The 24,109-nt window shown below is 36.0% G+C and overlaps 1 protein-coding gene across 1 annotated transcript; it reads right to left on the bottom strand.

Annotated features, from left to right (window-relative positions):
* Nucleotides 1-2,291: 2,291 nt before the first annotated feature.
* LOC110738986 lies at nucleotides 2,292-6,906 on the bottom strand. The gene is made up of 4 exons (XM_021919426.1): nucleotides 6,667-6,906; nucleotides 6,456-6,555; nucleotides 3,674-4,045; nucleotides 2,292-2,760 (listed from the first exon to the last, which is right to left on the bottom strand). Exons 1-4 carry the CDS (start codon nucleotides 6,771-6,773, stop codon nucleotides 2,635-2,637), a joined length of 705 nt encoding a protein of 234 aa, XP_021775118.1. The 5' UTR covers nucleotides 6,774-6,906; the 3' UTR covers nucleotides 2,292-2,634.
* Between the last annotated feature and the right edge of the window lie 17,203 nt (nucleotides 6,907-24,109).

The raw sequence follows: 24,109 nt of genomic DNA, 5'->3' as shown, positions 1-24,109 counted from the left end.
AATATTAAAATTGAATGTTGTGGGTTAATAGAGAGAGGCTAAAAAATTTAAGTGTGAAAAAGTATGTCAATATTATACTCTATTTATAGGTAAAATTACAACAAGTGTAACAATAATTATTTATTTATTTATTTATGTTTGAAATACAAAGCAGAATTTTTTTTTTATTAGGAGCAATTACTTTTAATAATCCAACCTTTGCTCAATTCTCCCAAAATAACACTAAAAGAAAAATCTCTTTTCGTAGAGATTGTACATTCGCTACAATATGCAAGTATGTTTGTGAAATAATTAAGGATATCGTATCATTTTTACAATCGCCATGGTTTTCGCATATAAAATCGATACAGAAAACATAATAATATATATCCACACTATTTTTACACATTTATATAATTTTGAGAAATCGTATCATTTACAATCGCCACTAAATCCTAAAAATTGATACAAAAAGCCTTTTCAACACTAGATATATAAAAATTGTTTGACAAAGAATACATAAAATATGTCATAGTTTATTGGTGAAACATTTAATATAAGAGTTTGAGGTTGCATGTTCGAATCTTGTAAAGATCATACGCATGTTTTTTTATTTTTATTTTTTTATTTTTTTTTAGAAAATGAGTTAAACATTTATAGCGATTGTAATCGCTACAATAATCACCACGATTAGATGAAGTTTTTCGTATCGATTATTGAGGCCACCAGCGATATTGAAAACCACTACTAAAGGCTAAGGCAACGGGGGATATTGTATCGAATGACCATTCGTTGGGAAAACTTTTTGTTGCAATTACAAACGATACTAAAGGTTAAAATAATCGCTACGAAAAATTTATTTTCTTTTAGTGTAAATCAACCTTTGGATTATTCTAGAATAATCCAACCTTTATACCACTTTTTCCCAAAATGAACCCAAATGACTGGTTACCTAAACAACCGGTCATCCCTTTCTCTCTCCTTCCTCCCACCGTTTGCCATCACCTTCAGCCATTACCACCACCCCAAGCTCCACCTCCATTTTATCTTCCCCTTATTTCTTTTGAAGTCACCACTCATCCCACCACCACCTTCACTAGACCGCCCCTAACCAACTGAGCCAGCCCCTTGCCCGCCCTCCCTACACAAGCCCTCGCCCACATGAAAGCAGCCCCCATTTCAGAATTTTTTTTTTAAAAAATGACCACTTCGAAATCATCATTAGATCTATTTTTTTATTAAAAAAAAAAGAAAAAAAGAAAGAGGGTAGAGAGGAGATATGGACAGGAGTGGCAACAAGATTGAAGCAAAGGGCGGTGGTTATGTGGGGTTTTAAGGTTTGTGGTGGTGAGGATGGGGTGGCACACGCATGCCTAGGTGGTGGAAGGGGTGGTTTTTAAACGGCATGGGTTGTGAGGTTTGTGCTTAGTTAGTTAGTTGTTATGGAGGTGGTGGCTAGAGATTCATGGTGGCTGGAGGTGTGTTTGGAGGTGGTTGGAGGTTCGTGGTGGCTGAAGGTGTTGGTGGTAGTGGCTAGAGGTGTTGTTGTTGGTGGGTAAGTTAAAGGGGAGGTGAAGTGGCCTGGTAATGGAGGAAGGCTATGGAAGGGGAAGGGGAAGGAGAGAGAAAGAAGGATGGTGGGTCTGCTAAGTGGTGACTATGGTGGTCAGGTGGTAATGGGGGAAGAGAGAGAGAAAGAAGGTGATGGCTGATTTTTTAAAAAGGTATTTTTTTTTTTTTAAAAAAAAAACAATCATGAAGTGCCACGTAGCACATGTAACCGGTTGTACTGGATAGGTGACCTGCTAGGTTCATTTTGGGAAGAATGGGTATAAAGGTTGGTTTATTCTAGAATAATCAAAAGGTTGGTGTATTTTGGGAGAACCGGACAAAGGTTGGTGTATTAGAAGTAATTTTTCCTTTTTATTATCGTTGAAAGGTTTCTAGTGTAAAATATAAATACTTAAATTTCATATGGTGAAAGGTGTTCAACGGTAACAAAATACATGGTTTTGTTGTTTCCACATGGCCCATTTGTACAAACATTTGACTAAGTTTTACCACATGTTAATTTTTTGCTAGGACTCTTATCAGATATACCACAGTTCTGTCAAGTAAAGTAGTGTTTTTTTTTTTTTTCCATGCAATAACCGGCGTCGTTTGAGCTTTGGAATAAGGCAAAAATACATAAAACGACCAACTTTGTGGTTCTTGGATCGAGGAGGTAACCTAAAGTGGGAGGAGATCAGCTCAAATGTTACTCACGAGTCACCTACAACAATGGTGAGCTTGCTCACAAGAGGAGAGAGAGAGAGTAGTAAGTAGGGTGTGAGTAACCCCATTGTGGGTGCTCTAAGTAATATTTTTGGATACAAAAAGACTAGAAAAAAAATAAATTAATAGTCTCCTAAACCTAGCAATAAACAAGTAACTTGGTATACATGTTCTTGCATATACGATACACTACTTGTACTATCTTTAACACAATATGCTGCCCTGTATTTTAAGCTCACAATGCAAGGTCAGAGTGCATCTCCTTCAACATATATGGACCAAAAAAAACATAGGCAACACTAAGCATGACAGGAAAGTGTTCTGATATCAAGGGCGCAAGGCCATAAGCATGGAGCTGCTAGCTTTCTGCAAAGCATAACGTCAGCCATATAGTACACGCCATGGTTCCTTTTGTTTCACTGTTTCCTCAAGATTCAACTTGATCCGGTTCTTGATGAAGCACACCGAAAATGCACTTGCTAAACTCTCTCCTACTTCACAAAGTACCTATTATGAAACAGATATCAGAGTTTATTATCAGCAAGCATAAATGAGAATAAAGCAATTAGCAAGCCATTCATTAATCAATGATTAATAGAACAGTTACTCATAGCTTTTGATAAGCACCTGTCAAGAGAAGCCTTAAAATACAATTCCCAATTTTCTGGACAAATACAAAACAATCAAACTACAACAAAGGCGTACTTTAATAAAAACAAATCTAAAAAATCAGGAAGGGACTTTTGACTTCCAAGTTTATAAGAATTATAAGAGTCGAATCACCTTCAGAAAATGTCATATCCTTGGCTGAAAAGAGGGTTCGTTAAAATTTCCTTTATATATTACATATTAATGAGTTGACAGTGACAACTACCTCTGTTTCATATTAATTGCAACTTTTGCCAAAAATGGATGCTACACATTATTTGCAACACATGTTTTCTTTTCTTTTTAAGTTGTCTCTCTCTCTCTCTCTCTCTCTCTCTCTCTTCAATTTACACTCACAAACAATTTTGCCTAGGGTTCCATGCGTCCTCCAAAGTTACAAATAATATGACACGGAGGTATTATAAAATGATGTGAAGGCTTAAACTGAAAAAGTATAAAGGTAGCATTATGATATGGGAAATATTTATGATAATATTAGGGCTCGAGTACCAAGTACTGCTCTAATTTATTAAGGTACTAAAATGAGTCAAGATACTAGCTATAATTAGACAGATCTCTAAAGTAAACCTGATAAAGGCCAATAATCAATACCACAATTGCTTAGAAGGTAACTAGACATATAGACAAGTTGCAAAAATGTCAATATTACTTGAACGAAGTATCTTTTGCATGGCAATTTACTGACTCAAAAGTATTATATTATCAGGCTAAGAAGCTAGACAATATGGATAAATAGGTGAAATGACAGTACCTCCTGCTCTTCATTCATGCCTCTTTTGCCAATAAGGACAGCAGTTGAAATACTATAGAATTGGACTAGCTGAAGCAAGCAAGCCAAGGGCTCATAATTGATCTGCAAAGACAAAGGTGGCTTCTCGGCTACTCGAATTATATCTTCAGTAAACTCTGTTGCTGGCCCCGTGTGGAAACCATACAGAGAAGACCTACTGTTGTTAATGGATGAATTTTTATCTTCACACTTGAGCTTTGATGCTGGCAGAATGTATGGGAGTATCAGACTCACAGTGGATGACAAGCGTTCAGCTCTTATTGACTTCAAGACCTCGTTTACCACACATGACATAAGTGGGGGTTCATAATATTCCACAAGCAACAAAGAAACCTGTGGAAAAAAAGTGTAACATTCTGCAGATTACACATCTGTCAAGGGCATAAATAGTAATCATGCATTAGTTAAAATCTGACTGTGCCTTAGAATGCTGAAAATCTGGTAGTGCCTCATTACCTTCAGGTGTTTTGGATTTGTTGTCTGAGCATGCAGCAGTATACATTTCAAGTAATCAAAGTTTAGATGATTTGAATTAGAACAGAAAAGACAAAATATGCAGAGGAGGCACCCAAAAGTGCAAAACCAAATCTTATATATTTCTCTACCGTATAATTGAGAGAAAGAGAGCCGCAAAATTATTTATCTCAAATCTTATCAATATTCCAACCCGCACCAATAATAAATAAATTGAAAAAGAGGAAAATTCCTTCTTTCTCAAATGATTGACCGATTCATAATAATCATTACGATCATTCTACAAAGTTGCACACCACAAATATGGGCTACTAAGGAAGCCTGTGATCTCATAGACAGATACCATGAGCTGTTGCAGGGAATAAAAATTTGGTTCCTTGACGAGCTGGATCGCTTAAGAAATCAGTTTGGCACTTTATACACATTATTCAACATTGCAATAAGATCAATGTAAAGCCCTTTTCGACTTTACCATGAATTCAGAAAAAAATTTCATGTAGATAGATGCAAAACAACAGTGAACATGAACTTTTAGACAAAGTAAATTGAACTTCTATTACAGGAAGCTGCAAGCCTGTTGCAGTTGTTTTTAGAGACATTCTATTCTCTGTTTCCTGTAGGTGTTCTGTTAGTGACAGGCAGTTACTTATGCTGTAATTTGGTTGTTTTGCATGTTTGGTTTATCAGTTTGTTGCTGGTGGCCTGTTGTCTTTTGGTGCCTGTCTGGTCTCCTTTCTCTTCTGTTGTACTCTTCCTAGATGGTGGCACCAGGTGGATCAGGACCAGGTTAGGTTTTGGGGTGGGGAAACCAGGGAACCCTACCAAGAAGGTGGCCTTGGCTTTTCCCTCCCCTTGCAGTAGGTGGGTCTTTTGAGTCTTGTGTAGCTTTTGTTTATTTGGGTGGTCCTGAGGGATCTATGTTTTTGTCGTGGTTTCAACTTAGCTAAGTTGTAACCTTTCTCGTTTGGCAATAAAATTTCTTAACTACCAAAAAAAAAAAAAAATTGGACTTCTATGGGTTACTTAACATATGCTCACAAGTGAGGACTAAACCATCAATCAACAATAGCAGCATACTAATTGCACAGCATCTTGTGATACTTCTGATGTAGACAAACTTGATTAGGTTTCGACTTGAAACATAGTAGTTGGAATTTTTTCAGAAATTTTCAATCTGAACACTTTCATTTTTAAACACAATTGTAATGTAAAACAAATGGAATAGAGCTCATCCACAATTGCTCATTGATTTTTAAGGGGGCCTCTATGAATTACAGTAAAGGCTTCAAGCTTAAGAAACATTCACTAAAGGCATTCCTGATTAATCAAGAATAGCAAAGAGACAAGCTCGAGCGCAAAATAGTCACTTGAATTCTATGGTTGAATACAAGCTGCCATAAGTTCCATGGCAGAATGAGCTGAGTTCCTTGTGCTCCCATTAACAACCTGATCCAATTTGTTTATACTTCAATGAAGTTTGAATTTCTTTTTTCAATGAGGGAATTTTATTATATAGAGGACCCAGCTGCAATTAATACATAACTGATTGGCAAACATGTAGAATTAGTAGTGTCTTTTTTTTTTGACAAATAGAATTAGTAGTCTTGACTTCTTATTTATCTAACTTTAGCGATTAGCCTACCACTGGGAGTCTGGGACTGTGATAAATGGCAAATGTGATTCTATATCTAACCAATACTTAACCCAAGTCCTTCATTAAATAAAATATCAGTAATTAAGGTTCATAAAACATTTCTTGTTTCCCTTCAATTATCAATTACTCCTGCTAGTTTCTTCTTAGTTTGTCACTCTTGTACTCCTTAACTAAACTACATCCTCAAAAATACTTTTGCTTGGGTTTGTTTACAACTAGTTTGGTAAAGATTACTCTAGATTCAAATCCTTTCTTTTCTGCCTCACCGAAATCATTTCAGATTATCCAAAAGATTGTGTAATAGCCTTAGCAGCCAAGTAACTTTTGCGAATTAACAAGATTTCTAGAAATCATTTGTTCCAAGTAACCTAATGATCTGCCACGAACTCAACCGCATAATCATAAAAAAAATTTGTTATTCAGAGCTGATTCGATAGCCCCAGAATAAAGGGGCTAAACCAAATATTCACTAAACTATCAACTAATTCTTCAATGCTCCAAAGTAACATTTCATTAGAAATTTCTAAAAATTATATCAAGTGGTTTTGAAATAAACACCTCGAATTATCAGTAAATAAATAAAATTAGAAAACAATTAAGAAACGAAAATACTACCTTCAACAAATTATTGTTATCAATAAAATTAGCAATGTTACCACATGCTTTTTGATCTTTTATCCCATATTGCTCCAATGAAAGCTCAAAAGTTTCTTCTCTACATAATTTAAATAAGAAAAAACAAACCAAAACAAAAATAAAAATTAAAGATCTTTCTATAATAAAAAAAAATAAGAAAAATAAAAAAATAAAAAATAAAAACACATACGATCTCTGAATAATGGAATCAGAGGTAGGCTGAAGAGAATCGTACATTGCGGAAGAGAAGCCCTCTGGATCCTTGACGAGGAATACCAACTTTGGTGCTACCTTCATTTTCTGGGTTGTTTCACTCTAGTGTTCAATAGAAAAATAAGAGTATGGACAACTGAGGCAGTCGAAGATGGCTGTGTTTGGTGAAAAGCTGGGGTTCGTTGGTCCAGCACACGGGCGCGATTGGCATTTCTTGCCTTTATGAATGTATAAAAGATTACGGTCATGGTTGTGTTTGGTGAAAAGCTAAAAGCTTAAACAATCAATTATAGCTGAAATTGTAAAAATAATGAATAAAAAATTAACTGATCAATAATAATGCGATATGTATGGGTGTGCAGAAATGGACCCGAGACCGGACCCTGGGATTTCGAGTCGGTTTTCGGTCCTCACAAATTGGCGATTTTAGGTTTTTTTGTCCAGTTCGGATAAAAATAGGAATATTTTCGGTCTGGACCGGAAGAGTATTTTTGTAATTTTTAAGGTTAAAAATTTAAGTTTTATGTTTAAATTTCTAAAAAATTTAGGTACAAAACTTGTAATTTATAAATTCTAGGTGAAAATAGGAAAGCACGCAAACAAAAAAAGACAATTAAAAATGTATGTATATATGAAGAAAAAAAGGAATATAACCAGTCCATTCCGGTCCAAAACCGGACCTGACCAGAAAAAACAGGTCTGGACCGAAACCCTGACCTGTTGATTACGGTCCGATCCCGGGTTCCGGTCCGATTTTAGACCAGTGCACAGCCCTAGCGACATGTATCACGATTTACCTTCCAAATAGGCGCCAAATAGGTTGCCAACTAGTTACTTCCTATTTTGAGCAAATACATGTCAAAGATCGTTTTATTCCGAAATAATGAAAAAAAAGTCCTTTGATTTTTGGAAGATTCCTAAAAATTTTCCTAAATTTAATGTTTTTTTTAATAGGGGAAATTTAACGAGTTTAGAATAAAGATAATCTGTTTATATTAAAATACAAATCCAAAAATAAATAAATACTTTCTCTGTTTCTATATGATAGTCTCATATGGAATCAATCCCATCAAATAAGAAAAGAAAAATCTTTAAAATCTAACATTAAAGCTCAAAACACAGTTTATAAAAAGTTTTGCCTTATTAAATTTTTTTGATATTTTTGGAAAGTATTAGTGATAATTGCATAATTCAAAGGAAAAAAAAGGGAGGGATTTCCTTTCTTAGAGCTAAGTCATAATTCTCATAAATCAACAATCAATTAATTTAACCAATCCGAATTTAATATGTATAAATTAGGAAATAAAAACTACTCCCTCCGTCCCCTTTTGATAGTCCCTTATGGGCAAAATTTAGTCCCAAAATGTTCACCCCATTTGTCTTTTCCAATAACCATTAATATTAATTTTTTACCAAAATTTCCTCCAATTTGCAACAATATTTGTGCAAATTTAAATTTCTCATGTAAATTTTTTTTCCATACACTTTTATTACTTTCTCTCTCTACTTTTTTACATACCCAATGTCAATTTATTTTTTCAATGTACTTTTACTATTTTTATATGTGTTTATTAATTCGCGTGAAAAAAAACCCATAAGGGACTATCAAAAGGGGACGGAGGGAGTAAATTAAAAGTGGCATTTAATCAATATGGGCAGATCTTTTTGAAACACCTATAATAGTTTATGGGACTAGCATTATGAAACGGGAAGAGTACTATTTTTTTAAAGTAAAAAAAAAAAATTACTAATGCAGCCTTACAAAAGTTATTACTCCATCCATTTCAATTTAATAGTCGCATATACTATTTTGGTTGTTTCAAAATGATATACACATATGAAATATATTCCCAACATTATTATAGGATGAATTAATTTAATAACCTGTGAATAATTAATCTAATTAGGTGTTTAAAGAGTCATGTAATTTTGATTGGTTATATGTGCTAGTGGATTGCTGACATGACAAATTCTTCTAATCAAGATTTATTATAGGCGATTAATCATAGTCAATTCTCATAAATAAAACAAATAAAATACTAGAAAAAAAAAACAAAACATTTATTACAAAGGTGCAATCAAATTCCAAAATATTAGGATTCCTTATTTTTTTTTTAAGAGATTGATACCAAAGGCCCAAAGGGGACTAACAAAGTAAAATGGAGGAAGAAATCAAACACCATAAAACTATCTCCTCTATTCTTTCTCTTTTTTTTTAAAAAAAAAAACCAAAAACTAGCCTTCATTCTTGATGTTTGAAGGGGCTTCCATCGGTTTCTATTGATGTAAGCCCCAACCTTTGTTTTTTCACACTTTTTTGTTTGTTTTTATGTTTACACCCTCCGTGTTTTAATAAGTGTTACACTTCCATTTTTGACAAAAAACTATATTTAAATATAATACTCCCTCTGTTCCCGATTGATAGTCACTTTTGAAAAAAAAAATCACATGAATTAAGGAGAATTAAAGAAAGTACATTGAAAAAGTAAATTTACATTGGGTATGCAAAAAAGTAGAGAAAGAAAGTAATTAAAGTACATGAGAAAGTAAAATTTACATCAAAAAGTTAAATTTGCACACATATTTTTGCAAATGTTAGAGAATTTTGGTAAAAAAATTATATTAATGGTACTTGAAAAAAGCAAATGTGACTAACATTTTGAGCGCCCAAAAATGGCATAAGTGACTATCAATCGGGGACGGAGAGAGTGTCTTTCTCCTCTAATGATGTCCACCCAAACCCGCTACTATTTATTTTATTATTTATCTCCTCTCACACTCATTACTTTTCTAAATTAATATTTGGTAATTATATAGAAAAGTAATGAATATGAGATGAGATACTTTGTATTAACGTGTCTCATCTATAATAATTTGATAACGTAAATAGATAATTAAATGTGTAAAACCTATGAACAAGAACAAACTTAAGGTTTGTTCTCTTCAGCTTATTTTCAATTCATTTTAGTTTAGTTTAGTTTAGTTTAGTTCAGCTCCAATAAGTTCAGTTTAGTTTAGTTCAGTTCTTAATTTTTCATCTCTCATAAAATATTCAGTTCAGTTATGTAAATCAGATGATACCCTTAGAGTAATTTGCAAAGTATAAAAATAATTTTTCAGTGAATATCTAAGCATTGCTCGATCAAAGAATTAGTTTTCGTAAGTAAATCAACAATTTTATCCTACCATTATTGTAGGGAATAATTTCAAGCGTTAACCCCCTAGCTTGAACCCCACTGTGATCATACACTAAAGTACGGTGGCGTCCAAAAGGGAAGAAGATAGAGCAAAAGAGTCGCCAACAAGTTTTAGGAACTTGTAAACCGTTCACAGGGTGAAGGTTACACCCCTTAACGGTCCAAGAGATCGTCAACTCCATAAGGTCTTGAACCAAATAAGGGTCCGGGGATGAAGGTACAAATCCAACCTAAAAGAGATTGAACCTGCCCTAATAATAGGCCTCTACTTTATTCCGATCGTATTCATGTGCGCTTTCTGACTAACATGCAATCAATAGGATTAACCCTAAACCTGTTTATCAATGTTGGTTGAATTTAATGCACAAATAAACTATTATTGGCGATCACTTGAATTATAATCAAATTAACCCTAACAAGATTATTCATTATCTTATTAAGCGTGATTACAAGTACAAATTCCCTTTAAACATGCATAAAAGGCGTGATCAAGCAATAACAATAAAAAATCAAGCAACATAAAAACAATGAAATTATAATCATAACAATAATAATCAAAATATAATCATAAATTATGACAATCATATTAATAATAATAATCATGTTAAAGCTTAGCAAGATCCTAGGCATGATACTAACAAGATTAATAACAAACCCTAGCATGTCACTAAACAATAAAAATCAAATCTTTAACCCTAACATGATACTGACAATCATGAATATTAGGAAGAACATAGGAAGCATCATATTTTTAATCATACTTAATATTAAATTTACCCTAGACATGATACTAGGAATCATAATACCAACCTAAACATGATTTCTACATAATAACATCAATAAAAACCATTAAAGTACTTACTTTGATGCCTCGTACCTCTTTCTAGTAACAAAATACACACGTTAGTAACTTCAAGGAAAATAATAAACAAACAATTAAATTAAATAATTGAAAGAGAGATTTGGGACCAAACCCTCAGAAATTAAACCTTTCACGTCTAGGGCGAAGGCAACTTCGAATATGGCTAGGTGATTCTAGATCTAACGATTGCGGAATTTTGTATGTGAGAAACTAGTTTAGAAAAAGAGAGAGAGAGAATCAAGAGAATCTTGAATGAGAGTTGGTGAATGATTATTGATGAGAATGAGAGAGAGTTGATTATTGTGAATGAAAAACTAGTTGTAGATGAATGAAAACGGAGTTTTTAATACGTTATTTATAAAGAAAATCAGCCAAAAAGATAAAATTATCAAAACAGAGTCTGGCGCACAAAAAAAACGAACCAGCACCAACGCTGGCTGTTGGCGCCAGGCGCCAATGCTGGCACCAGGCGCCAATGCTGGCACCAGGCGCTGATTCAAAAAATCACGCGTTTTCTTAAAATCATATAGAAATTGCCGTACAGGAGGATAAAATCGTATTTTCCTCAAAAATGCTCTTTGATTTTAATTAAAACTTTGAAAAGTCAACAAAAGTCAATTTATCAATGCTAATTGAATTAGGAATGAAAAGAACCTTCTAGAAGAATCTAAAAGACTAAAACCATTCCTAATTTCATTAGGAATGATAAATCTATATTAGGCCCTCCCCTAGATCATTGAGCCGCATATAAGGCTCAAAATGGGTCCAGTTTAGTAAATTGGCCATAACTTCCTCAATATTCATCGGAATTGGGCTTATAATATATCGTTAGAAAGCTCTTGTCAAGCCCTATCCAACTACACTACTATTGGACCCATATCATAGACCAACCAAACTGGATTTACTATTTTCTTAAAATAAGTTTTCAAAAACAGAGAGAAGAGAAAAGAAATTAAAACTATCCGCAACACTAGACTTTCCACATTTTCACTTCATTCGATTATATATGATTCGACGTGAAAGGTACTCATCACTGGGTTTGGTTTTGGGGAGACACAAATGGGTGTCTAAAATTATAAAGCCCACATTAATGAAAAAGTTGTTAATTGTTGATTTATGAGAAAATCTTAGTTTATATGCCATATAAACAAGATTCGTTTATATGAGGTTATGTTCGTCATTTTGTCAGCTATAGTAAGGGTAAATTCGTTAACGGGAAATGTCACCTGAACTGAAGAATATCGGCGTCAATTCTTACCAATCTAATAATTGTTTGACCCTGTTTTCCCCCTATGTACTTCAAAATAATTTCGCCAGCTCCTGTTAATGGAGGTAGGAGTAAATTGGTTCAGAATTGAAGCGAAAATCCCTAGGTAATTATTGAGGCGTCAAATTGTTGTGCCGATGATAAAGGGTTGCGGAGGTGGAGGGGGAGGCGGCGACTGAAGCGGTGGTGGAGACTATAGTACCGATAAACAGTTTTAAGGACCTCGATCGGGGCCACGATTGTGGAATGTATAGCTAGGTGGCGACTGAGGCGGAGACGACGACTACATATGGGTTGAGGACGCCAAATAGCAAATTCGTATCTCACTAGCTCAAACTTTGACAAGAATGGAGTAGAGAAGAATGAGAAGAGAAAGTTATTCGTGTTTTCCAAATTCAAAACTAACGGGGGTGAGCTTCTGATTCCCAAAGTGAAGACAAAACGAGATTAAAATTGACCGTTAAGCATGAATAATGTCCGCAGTTATGTGTCAACTCAGCTCGAACCATAAAATATTAAAATAAGTGAAAGATGCTTCAAAAATTTCAAAAATGCCATCATATTAACGAACTTCATTAATATAGCATATTTGTTTGGGGTAAAAATATCCTAGACACGTGTCCCAATCAGAGAGTGTAGGCGTCGCTCAAAGAGCGCCTATGTTAAGCATGTTGTGAATATGCTTGACACTCTTAGGAAGTGGGAATTGACATATATGATTAGGGAAAACGATTAGGGACAAGGAAAGTAGGGAGCCGCCAACAAGTTTTTAAGGAACTTGTAAACCGTTTACGGATTATAAAAAGGCAACCACGATAAGGGACAACGATAGGCAACAACAATTGACCCGTGAAGGTTACACCCCATTCATAATCCATGAGATTAGTAACTCCATATGGTTCGGAACCACGAAAGGAGGATCAGGGATGATGGTACGAAGTGAGTCATGGAGTCACATTCGCCCATATTGGCCTCTACTCGATTCTTATAGTGAAAAGTGATTCCTGCGATCTCAAAGGCATGCAAAAAAAGATTCAATTTGCTCCAAACTATTATTTGGCTAAATTGGTTGAATATTAATGCATCATATAATTCTAAAATATTAGTAATCACTTGATTTAATAACAAGATTAAAAAGGAACCTAAACCAGTCGTCCAAATTATCTTATTAGGCATGATTTTCAATTACATATTCCCTTTAAACATGCAATATGGTGATCATAAATAATAATAGCATAAACATTAATATTGGAAGCAATTTAACAATAATAGCGTTAGTCAAATCAAATATAAATAAACCCAATCATGATACTAGCAATATTAAAATAAAATAAGAGTAATTAAATTAATTAATTACTCACATTCTGCGCGTTCCTTAAAATTGCTACATCATGAATAAATTGTTAGTAACTTCAATAAAAAAAAATATAAATCAAATGAAAATTAAATTAAATTAATGTAGATTTGATTTGGTCCAAACCCTCAGTTATTTATACCTTTCACGCCTTGGTTTAAGGACGGAACCTCGGGTTAAGTATGGAATCCTTGGAGTGCTTAAGGGAAGAATGGTGTAATTAAGAATAGGAAAAATTAGAAATAATAATCCCAACTTTCATCAATTTTGTTAGAATAATCCCAACTTTAGATTATACTGGAATAATCCGAACTTTGGGGGGTCTTTTTTTTCTTCAATCCCAAAAACCGGTGACCGGTTGAATAGGTTAATTTTTTTTATTTTTTTTAAAAGTGACACGTGTCACATGTTAATTGGTTAAAAAAAATTAAAAACAAAAAAAAATCACCTAGCGATCCCAACCAAACTCCTAACTCCGGCAACCCCTCAACGCCGGAAGCCGCCCCAACTCTACCGGTTTCCCCTTCCCCTCGCTGAATTTTGCCGCCCACTATTACCCCACCTCCCTTCAGCCAATTGCCTCAGCCATGCACGCATGAAACCCTTTTTCACACTCCCTTTAAACACCTCCCTATTAAACCAGACCACATGTGCGCCGCTGCTCGCACACTTCCTTGAAACACCTCCCTACTCCTAAACACACCTAAACCACCCCAGAAACCTTCGTTTTCGTGGGTGGGTTTTTGATTGGTGGCTGCGATTTAGGGGTTTTGGGGATGTGATTTAGGGTTACGGTGGTTTTGCTGGTTGCATGGGGTTTCGGGAGGGGGGAAACGGCGACTAGGTATGGGGGAGACGCTGCGGGCTGGGTCGCTACGGTGGTGGAGGTCAAGGTGGATCAGAGGGGTGGCGGGCTGGGCTTTGGTGGTGGAGGTTAGGGTGGCTGGGGTGGGGAAGGAGAAGTTGGGTGTTTTTCTGATTTTTTTAAAATTTGGACCAATTAGGACTTGACACGTGTCAAGTGACCTGATATAATAGGTCATTGACTTTGTTGACCGGTTAGGGATTGAAGAAAAAGAAGACCCCCTAAAGTTGGAATTATTCCAGTATAATCTAAAGTTGGGATTATTCTACGGAAATTGATGAAAGTTGGGATTATTATTTCTAATTTTTCCTTAAGAATATAGGTTTAAGGTTTAGAATATGAGAAAGAGAGAGAAGATAATGGTTTTTGGTGTGAAAGAGAGAAAGAGAGCAGGATTTGGTGCCCCGAACTATAGAAAGGAAGGGGGTATTTATAGGGAAATGAGTAGGGGGAACACACGGAACCCTAAAAAGGATAAAACCCCTAAAAAGACTATCGCGACATGGCACAAATCTTCGTGACACGGGAGAATTTTGTGTGAAGCGGGAGGTAAAACGCGTGAAGAATTACGCGGAGAAGACACGGAGCTGCCCCGTGTCACGGGATGGACGCTGTGACATGGGAAATTATATCGTGACACGACATTAATTCCCGTGTCGCGGCAGAGTTTCTCGCGACACGAGGAATTTTCACGTGGAAAGGACGCGGAAAAAAGCATGACAATTCCCATGTCACGGCACCGGGCACCGTGACACATTGAGAATTCCCATGTCACGGAACCAGGCCCCGTGCCACGTCACCATCTCCAGCGACGCGACAATTTGACACTGCGCGCGGTAATTTCTGTTTTTTTATGCATTTTGAAAAGGAAATTTTGACTTTTACCACCAAAAAATTTGGACAAATTGTTTTTTACCACCTACTATTTTAAAAGTTTTATTTTACCACCAAATAAAAAAAATAAAGTTGTTTTTTACCACCAAATTACAACTCCGGTGACTGAAAAACGCAATGGGTCCCACTATTTACCCTTTCCATCCAAATTACATGCTACCCACCCCGATTCATTTTTCCTATTGAATAACCCCAACAACAGAGTTGAATTTCCTTCACTTTTCTCACCTTCCTTTCATTAATTACTCTGAATTTTGCTCTCTCACCTTAACTTTTAATTTCTGACTTTTCTCTTTCAATTTTTTTACTTTTCTTCGAGCTTTCATATCAATTGTTTGCGTAGAGACGAAGACCTGAACCACACAAACCACACAACCCAGCCTTGAGTTCGTCACTTTCAACAAGGGGGGGGGGACTTGAAAGCATGCGACTTTTTCGATTTCACCATCAACGATTCGAGAATCTGACAGCGAAAGGTACTTTTGTGTGTTTGCAAAAAGAGTGAAATGTCCATTTAAGGTGTATGATGTGAGATTTGTGAAGTCAAAAACTTTGCATATCAAGTCACTGAGATTGAAGCAACTTTGCAAAGAGAACTCCACACTTACATTTTCTCTCTCTTGAAGGAAAACTTAAAGAAGACTTTACCTCCTGCAAAATCACACTTAACAACTTCAGTAGTTGTACCAATTCAGCTTAATTACAATTTCATAAACCTAATTTCAATGCAAATCATTGATTCACAAAACCCCCAATTTCAAACTTAACATGAACCCTAATTTTACAAAAACACAATTTGGGTTTTAATTGCTAAGTTGTAGCAACAAATTGTGGATTAACTACCTCGTTATCTCAAATTATATGAACATTCGAACAAAATTATTTAATCAATTCAAGTAAATCAAGTAATTAAATGTGCGAAAAAACGACTTACCTCAACTGCTTCAATTCTCACTTTTCAACCCAATTCGTAAAAAATTATGTGGAATATTGATGTTTGTGGCTGAATCCGTGAGCTTTATGTTGTAATTTGAGAGAATTGGGAACAATTGCTGTTTTTCAATCGTTGAATGATTAAGCAATGGTTTTATAGGCCGGAAAATCGTGACCAAAATGAATAAAAATCAAAAAGTAGTCATTGTAGTGGGACCCATTGCGTTTTTCAGTCACCGGAGTTGTAATTTGGTGGTAAAAAACAACTTTAATTTTTTTATTTGGTGGTAAAATAAAACTTTTAAAATAGTAGGTGGTAAAAAACAATTTGTCAAAATTTTTTGGTGGTAAAAGTCAAAGTTTCCTTTTGAAAATTACGATAACTTTTGATTCGTAACTCGGAATAAGGCATATAATATATCATTGGAAATATTATCAAGTCTACTTTCCAACCCAATTAAAATTAGGTAAAAATCATTTGTAAATTTTATGATATGACTGTTTTAGTAGAAGGGTGTCGATTTTGGGCCGAGTTTAGTGTTTGGCTCATATCTTCTTCGTTTTAAATCGGAATTGGGATTAAGATATATTATTGGAAATATTAGTTCAAGGCCTATCCAACCAAATAATAATTGGATCAAAATTTTTAGGGCACAAAATCAGTTTCTCTCGATTTTGTGATGTGGACAAGAAAAGAGGAAAACAAGTTATGGTTTAGGGAAATGAGCTAGGAAATGGATTGGTTTATGAAATGTATTGAATGGAAACATGGATTTAAGAACTCAAAGTTTAAATACTCAACCCGACCAATAATGGAAGTGAAAGGTTGTTCATCATCGGGTTTGGTTTTGGGAAGACATTGTTAGGTGTTTACAGAGGGACACATGTCAATCTTGGATAGATCCAACATGAGCCACTCCCCTAGCTGACATGTGTAAGCCTCAGCTGAAAAATGGAATGGTGGCCTTGAAGGCCCAATTCCTGAGACAAACTGAAAAAGCGGTGCAGCCCATTAGGTCAGAATGACCTAATGAGCGCGTATTCCCATGACCTTATAAATAGAAAGATTTCTCCATTTTGGGGGCACATTCATTTATTACAACATACCTACATTCTGACACATCAGAGAAAACAATTGATCTCGAAATCCAAGAATATATCACTTTTACCTTTTCCACACCTTTTCATCTTCTACGACCAATACTAACTTGATCGTCGGAGGCGGAGCTCCTACCAATCGGAGTCTCCGTGTTTTGCAAGTACAGACCGCTGACAGGGTAAAGTCGTATCCCCTAATCAAAAGTAATTACCTAAGTCCTCTAACTAAAGTAGATAGGGAAGTAGGGTCGAACTCCACAAGGAAACAAGTCTTTCTACTCCTAATTAATTATTATAATCTAAATTATCTAAGTAACCAATATTATTGTGAATAAATTCTATACTACCAAGAATAAGGTCAAAAGAAATAAAATAGGGAGAAATTAATTATTAAAAGACCTAGGGCATAGGTTGACTAATAAACAATATTTCAGGGCAAGTCATGATAAGCAATCATCAAGCATTGATTAATCAGATTATAAAGGGCTTTCGCTACGTATTATAATCACAGAGTTAATTTACCGGTATTAAATCTCATCTGTCAAATCTCGACTTAACAATTTATAAATTAATCCGCTTATTCAAACGAAGCCTAAACATCAATTCTCATCTGTTGAATCTCGAATTAATATTGCTAAACTCATACAATTAAATCTTGCCAAACCTAATTGCATAGCATTAAATCAATCAATAGGAAATTAACCAAGCATTGATAATCAACAATCACAAAATTACCCCTTCATATTATTCATTAGATCCCCATAAACCCTAGAAATAAAACTACTCAAGCATCATCATAACTAAACTAATCAAATGAATAAAGCAAACCATAATAAAAGAAGTAAATAAAATAACTGAAATTAAAAGAGAAGAAATTGTTACCAAAAGAAATCTGGATTAATGAAAGTAATTAAGAACAAAAGTTGAGAGAGAATTTATGAGAGAGAAATATCCTAAGTAGAAAGAGAAAATCTAAAGAAGAAGGTAATCAGAATTTACGTACATAATTTGTACTTAAACATTCTTCAAAATAAAAATTAAAACTAATCTAATCAGCTCTAAGAAAAACACGCGCCCGATCGGGCGAAGGGCCGCCCGATCGGGCCCGCCTTTTTTACAACGCCCTGCTGGTATGCCGCGCCCGATCGAGATTACGATCACCCGATCGGGCGCGCTTCTCCTTTGAAGGTACTTATGCGCGCAGCCGCCCGATCGGGCATATGCTTGCCCGATCAGGCTCGGTCTTCTTCTTCGAGGCTTGGATTTCAATTGGGCTCAATTCCTCTGCCCAATCTAAGTTTCCTCATCGGGTCTTGATTAATCAATCCAATAGCCCCGTTATCTCATACCGAGCCCTTAATCACCGGCTCTCACCGATCTTGGGCTCCAAGAGTGGTCGTGTCCTTCTAGCTTCCGTAGTTGATCCATGAAAACCCGGGAAAATGCTCCAAAAGTTCAATTTCCTGTAAAATACAACTAAAACTACAAAAACACTAGAAAACACAAATCAGTAATAAAAGTGGCCCTAAAGAGCCAAAAACACTACTAATTATGACCATAGGACGGGGGTAAAACACTATATAAATTAGACATATCAAACTCCCCCAAGCCAAACCTTTGCTTGTCCCTAAGCAAAGAGCTCATCAATGAACATATATGCTTCAATGTCAATCAATCTCTTACATTAATTATCCTTCATCCCCAACAATTTTCAAGTAAAACAAACCACATGAGCATATAGAATTCAAGACTAGTGCTCACGCACTCAACTCTCATTTATGTGGCGAGTAAAAGATGTACTCGATCGCTCTCCAACCAACCCCTTTATTTGTGAACAATGCCCACCCATCTCACACTCTCGTGTGTTTATTAAAACAATGAACGCTCAACCTACTAGTCGACTCGAAATATGTCTAGTCATAACTTGCATTGATTAATAACACTTTCACACTCATACAACTCTATGCACAAAGGTCGGAAGGTCTTTAAAGCTCGTAATGTAAGGCTAGGGTAAAGGGTAGGATAAATTTGGGAAAATGTGAGAGTAAGGCCATGCTTAAGGGAGCCATATCCAAATAAACCCAAGGTCTCAACAAGTGATGACCAAAACATCTCCAATCACAACTCAACTCCACAAAAGTTCACCAAACAATCATATATACAACACAATCCCAACACTTACATATTCACTCACAGAATATGACAATACGGAATAGAGTGAATTAAAACAAACTTTGAACCACTTATTATTTTTCTTCTTTTTTTTTCAAACTTGAACTCTTTTTTTTCTCTTGAATTTTTTCCCTCTTTTTTTTGAACAACCTTCAAATAGAACATTTGAACATATGAAACAACTTTTTTTCTTTGCTCTTTTTTTTTTCTTTTTAACTCATATTGGAAATTTCAACTTTGTAACACAATATATCAATATTTTCCAATCATAAAATCAAAGAACAATCACTCCTCTTTTATTCCCACATTGTGCAAATAATATGCACACCACAACTCCCTCACCTCACCAACTAATAGCTCCCCCAAGCCAAGCTTGGGACTAGTAACCAATGGGGCTCATATAGGCTTGTAATGTGGCTAAATAAACAATAAAAGGGCACAATGGGCGACAAGAAGGAAACAAATGTATCTAATATCGTCTGAAGGCTTCCTAAGAGAACAAATGCCTTCGTCCTCCTCAATGTGCATAATATTGAGCTATACAAACATTACTAATAGTTGCAAACCAATACTCAAATTCATTGACATACCAGGAACTAACACACATTCCTAACCAAATCAACTAGTCAAGCACTATATTCACAAATAGTTGGCAAAATAGACGCATGTTTAGGAATCCAAACAATTAAACTTCAAATCATGATCAACAAATTAACAAAGCTCATTATCATATACCAAGAATCAAAACAATATTTTCTAAGTACGGGACTCAGGGAAGCATGAATTACAATTCATTGGAACATATTTTTGAATTTTTTTGTTTTTGAATTTTTTTTTGTATTTTTTCATAAGGGAAAGTAATAAAAACTACACTAGGAAAGCAATAAATAGAGAAGACAGAAAGAAAGTTACCATATATACAAGAAATCTCCCCCCAAGCCAAATCAAGCAATGCCCTCATTGACTTGGGTGGGTAGCTGGGAGAAGCTACTCATCATCATCATTCATCCTCTCATACCCTCCTCCATAGCTCGAGCTGGCACCACCCTGGCTCGTTCCAGCACCACCATAACCCGAACCACTTGCAAAGTAGGTAAGGTTCACATTCCCCCCATACCCCCAAAAGGAGCGTCACCCCCATATCCATGGACTGAAGAGTAGTCCACAAAAGTACCAAATGCACTGGGGTGAGAATACCCTCCTTGGGGGTATTGAACCAATCGGGAACTAATGCCTCGGGGGGGATAGCCCCTCGGTGTGCATAGTCATCATACATAGGGTATAGACCCCTCCCGAGGTTCCTCTCTATGTGTCCTACCCGACTATCCAAGGTGCTTAACCTAGAATCTAGGTTTTGCACCATGCCCTCTACTCTCCCTTGCCCTATCTCTATACGGTCCAATTGGCTCCTAAAAGCCGAAAAGTCATAAGGGGCATTGGGGTCGACGTTCAGTCGACCGAGAAAGTGGGTACGCCATAGGTGAAGGGTGGAGGTGGTGGGTAGTGTGGTGAATGGTGTTGGGGGGAATGGTCTTGGGGAGATTGGTGGGGTTGTGGTGAATGGTGAGGTGGTTGAACCTCACCTTGACCGTTAATCTCAAATGTATAAGAAGGCTTCCCCTTATCAAATTTGGTCAAGGCGGGGTTGGGTAAGGTGAAGGCTTGGTCCCTCCTACCCGATTGTCGATGGACTATCCACCAAGTGTCACCCCCCACGGGTTGCACCCAGTTTTGGCTCCCTAAATAGGTTAGGTCCATGAGGTTTGACCCCGCTACTTTCCTACGCCCATTCGGGTTCCAACCTAGGTGTTTTTTTGGCAATATGGGTCACTAACCCCCGCGTAGAATCATTCTTGGTGACGTAACTCTCCCAAGGGACCAAAAAACACCCAAAATATTTGGCGCCTTCTGTAGGGAGAGTACCTTTAAGATGGTTCAAGAGTCTGTACCGCAACCTGAACCCAATCGGCCTAGAGTCGATGGAGAGGTCTAATAAGATCAAGATACAGACAACGAATATGAAGAAATCCATATGGCCCCAGATGGGTCACTCATCTCTAAGCGTATCCGCCCTAGGGATAAACTGGAACGGAGGCGCAACAATGAAGCTGGTCCTAGTAAATCTACTAGACTATCGCCTAGGGAAACCCAAATGGCAAGGGGTCAGGCTCTAGTCACCCGAGACGAACTCATGAAATTCATGACAAGTTTCTAGGGTAAAATCAAGGACTTGATCAACCAAAGGACGACTGGCTCCAACAAGGGTAAGTCGGCAAAGAAGACTTCTCAAGCTGAGAGGAGAAATCCAGTCAGAGACAGACAACCTACTCCACACCCAAAGGAGAAGGACATGTCTACAATTGACTGGTCAAAAGTTATACTGCCCCAGAAGGGCACAAGAGAATGATTTTTTGCTTCCATTCGGTTGAAATTGTCTGATGGAACCAAAAAATCATTCTCTGATGCTCAACACATCATTGAGAACAAGAGAAACAAACAGTTGTTTGAGTTGGCTTCTACGTTAAGCTTCGCAGACACCTTCAAAAACATCTCTGCAAGGAATTCTCAATCCTTGCATGAAATCCATACAGGCCGCAAGACCATGATGAGTATATATATATATATATATATATATATATATATATATATATATATATATATATATATATATATATATATATATATATATATATATATATATATATATATATATATATATATATATAATCCCCATCCCATGGTCATATTTTAGCTTATTTGAGCTCTACGGAGCTATTTTTATTACTAATATACGTTTTCTAGTGTTTTTGTAGAGTTGGTATTATTTTGTAGGAATTTGCAAAATTATGATAATTCCCGAGCTTATTGAGCCACTACAAAGATATCGGAGTTTGATCGTATTTTATGGACGAATATTTTAAGCCCAAGACTGAGTTAAAGGAATTTGGTTTGGTGATTAAGGGCTCGATTAAGTAAAAGAGGTTCAAAGTTTCCCACACAAATTACGGACTAAACAAGAGAAGAAATGGGCCCTAAGAAAAAGAAGCCGCAAGGCCCACCATGAAACTCCAATTGACTGGGCCCGATCGGGCGAGGCTTGGCCCGGTTAGGCGAACATCTTCAGCATCAGACTATTTGAGCTATTAGGCTTATTAATTCTTGGTCTTGTTGACTCCTGATGGATTAGCAAGTTGGTTTTCCTTGTTTTAGCGGGAGTTGGGGTTTGGACTTTTCTTATAAGTAGGAGGGAGTTACGTAGGCTTAGGGGTAGCTTTTCATTAATTAGTTTTAGTTTAGTTTCAAATTATTATCATTACTTTGTTTAATGTTTTTATTCTCTTTCTCTCTCTAACTTTTCTCCCTCTCTCTCTCTCTCTCTCTCTCTCTCTCTCTCTTCTCTTAATTAAAATTTTAGATTTATTTCTCTTAATATTTCTCTCTCTACACTCTTGGTCTATGCAATTTCATACTTCCATCTTTTGGTACTATCTCTTCTCTCTTTTATTGTTTATTTTCTTGCTTTAATCTTAATCATGTATTTTTTATATGCTTTGATTAGTTTAGATTTAATTATATGTGAGTAGTCTTATTCTAGGGTTCTTGGGGGATACATAATTAATATGAAGGGATAATTTGTTATTGTTAATTTTTAATATTGCATAATAATTTCTTATTGAATTGTTTTAATTCTTTACAATTAGATTTTGAATCGAGCAGATGTGATTTGATTGTAAAAGTATAGCAATATTGAATTGATGAAACGAGCAGATGTTAATTTGATATTAAAAGCTATTTTCAATAGGAACTTAGATCTAGTAAATTGTGAGAGCCTGTTAGATCTATATTGATTAATAAATTGTGAGAGCCTGTTAATCATGTTATATGTGCAATGTTAATTATTGATTGTTACGTTTTATCCCAAAATATTAATTATTGGTGAACCTATGACCCTAGGCGTTTTATTATAAATTTCTTCTTAATTATTCTCATTAGTTTAATTATCTTAAAAACAATTTGATTACTTGATAATTTAGATTGTAATAATTTATTAGGAGTAAATTACATTGTTTCCATGTGGATTCGACCCTACTTCTGTATTTATTTTAGTTAGTGGTTTTAGGAATTACTTTTGATTAGGTGATACGACTTAAGCCTGTCAACCGTCCACTCAGGCCCTCAGATGATAGGGTCATCTCCGTATGTGCCTCAGATGCCATATGGGCAATATGTCCCACCATTCATGTAGCCAACCCTATTTGGAGGTCAGGCAACATACAATTTCCAGCCCCTGGACTAGCAACTTTGGCTGCTCAGACTTGGTGAACAAACCTATGGTTCACTAGGGAAATGACCGAGGCGACACAGCCAACCAAGGTTAAGAATGTCTTGGTTAGTGCCTACGATAGTACCACCAACCCTGAGGATCACCTCATGGCCTACACTAACCTTATGCACATGCAGGGGTTGGATGATGCCATGTGGAGTAGATGCTTCTCAGCTACCTTGAAGGGCATATCCCAACAATCGTTTGACAACCTGCCAGCCAGATGTATTGACAGCTTCAAAAGGCTTGCCTTCTTGTTTGTTTCAAACTTCTCGATCAACATCCTGCCAAGATAAGAAGTCTCGACTTGAGCACCATACGGCAGGGAGAGAGAGAAGGCCTTTGTTCCTACATTAGGCGATTCAATATCGTAAGAATCTCAATTTAAGGACTGTCTGACAAGGTAGCTTATACAGACTTCTGTAAGGGTCTGAAAGACAAGCAACCTTTTGTA

The sequence above is a fragment of the Chenopodium quinoa genome, unplaced genomic scaffold, assembly GCF_001683475.1.
Source record: "Chenopodium quinoa cultivar QQ74 unplaced genomic scaffold, ASM168347v1, whole genome shotgun sequence".
NCBI lineage: Eukaryota > Viridiplantae > Streptophyta > Magnoliopsida > Caryophyllales > Amaranthaceae > Chenopodium > Chenopodium quinoa.
This window is presented reverse-complemented; position numbering and strand designations above follow the sequence as displayed.

Excerpts from the sequence above, each read along its gene's own strand:
- LOC110738986 (XM_021919426.1), bottom strand. The coding sequence starts at position 6,773 with ATGAAGGTAGCACCAAAGTTGGTATTCCTCGTCAAGGATCCAGAGGGC. Across the intron at positions 6,556-6,666 it reads GATTCCATTATTCAGAGATC|AGAAGAAACTTTTGAGCTTT; the intron begins GTATGTGTTTTT and ends TAAATTATGTAG. Across the intron at positions 4,046-6,455 it reads ATAACAATAATTTGTTGAAG|GTTTCTTTGTTGCTTGTGGA; the intron begins GTAGTATTTTCG and ends TTTTTTCCACAG.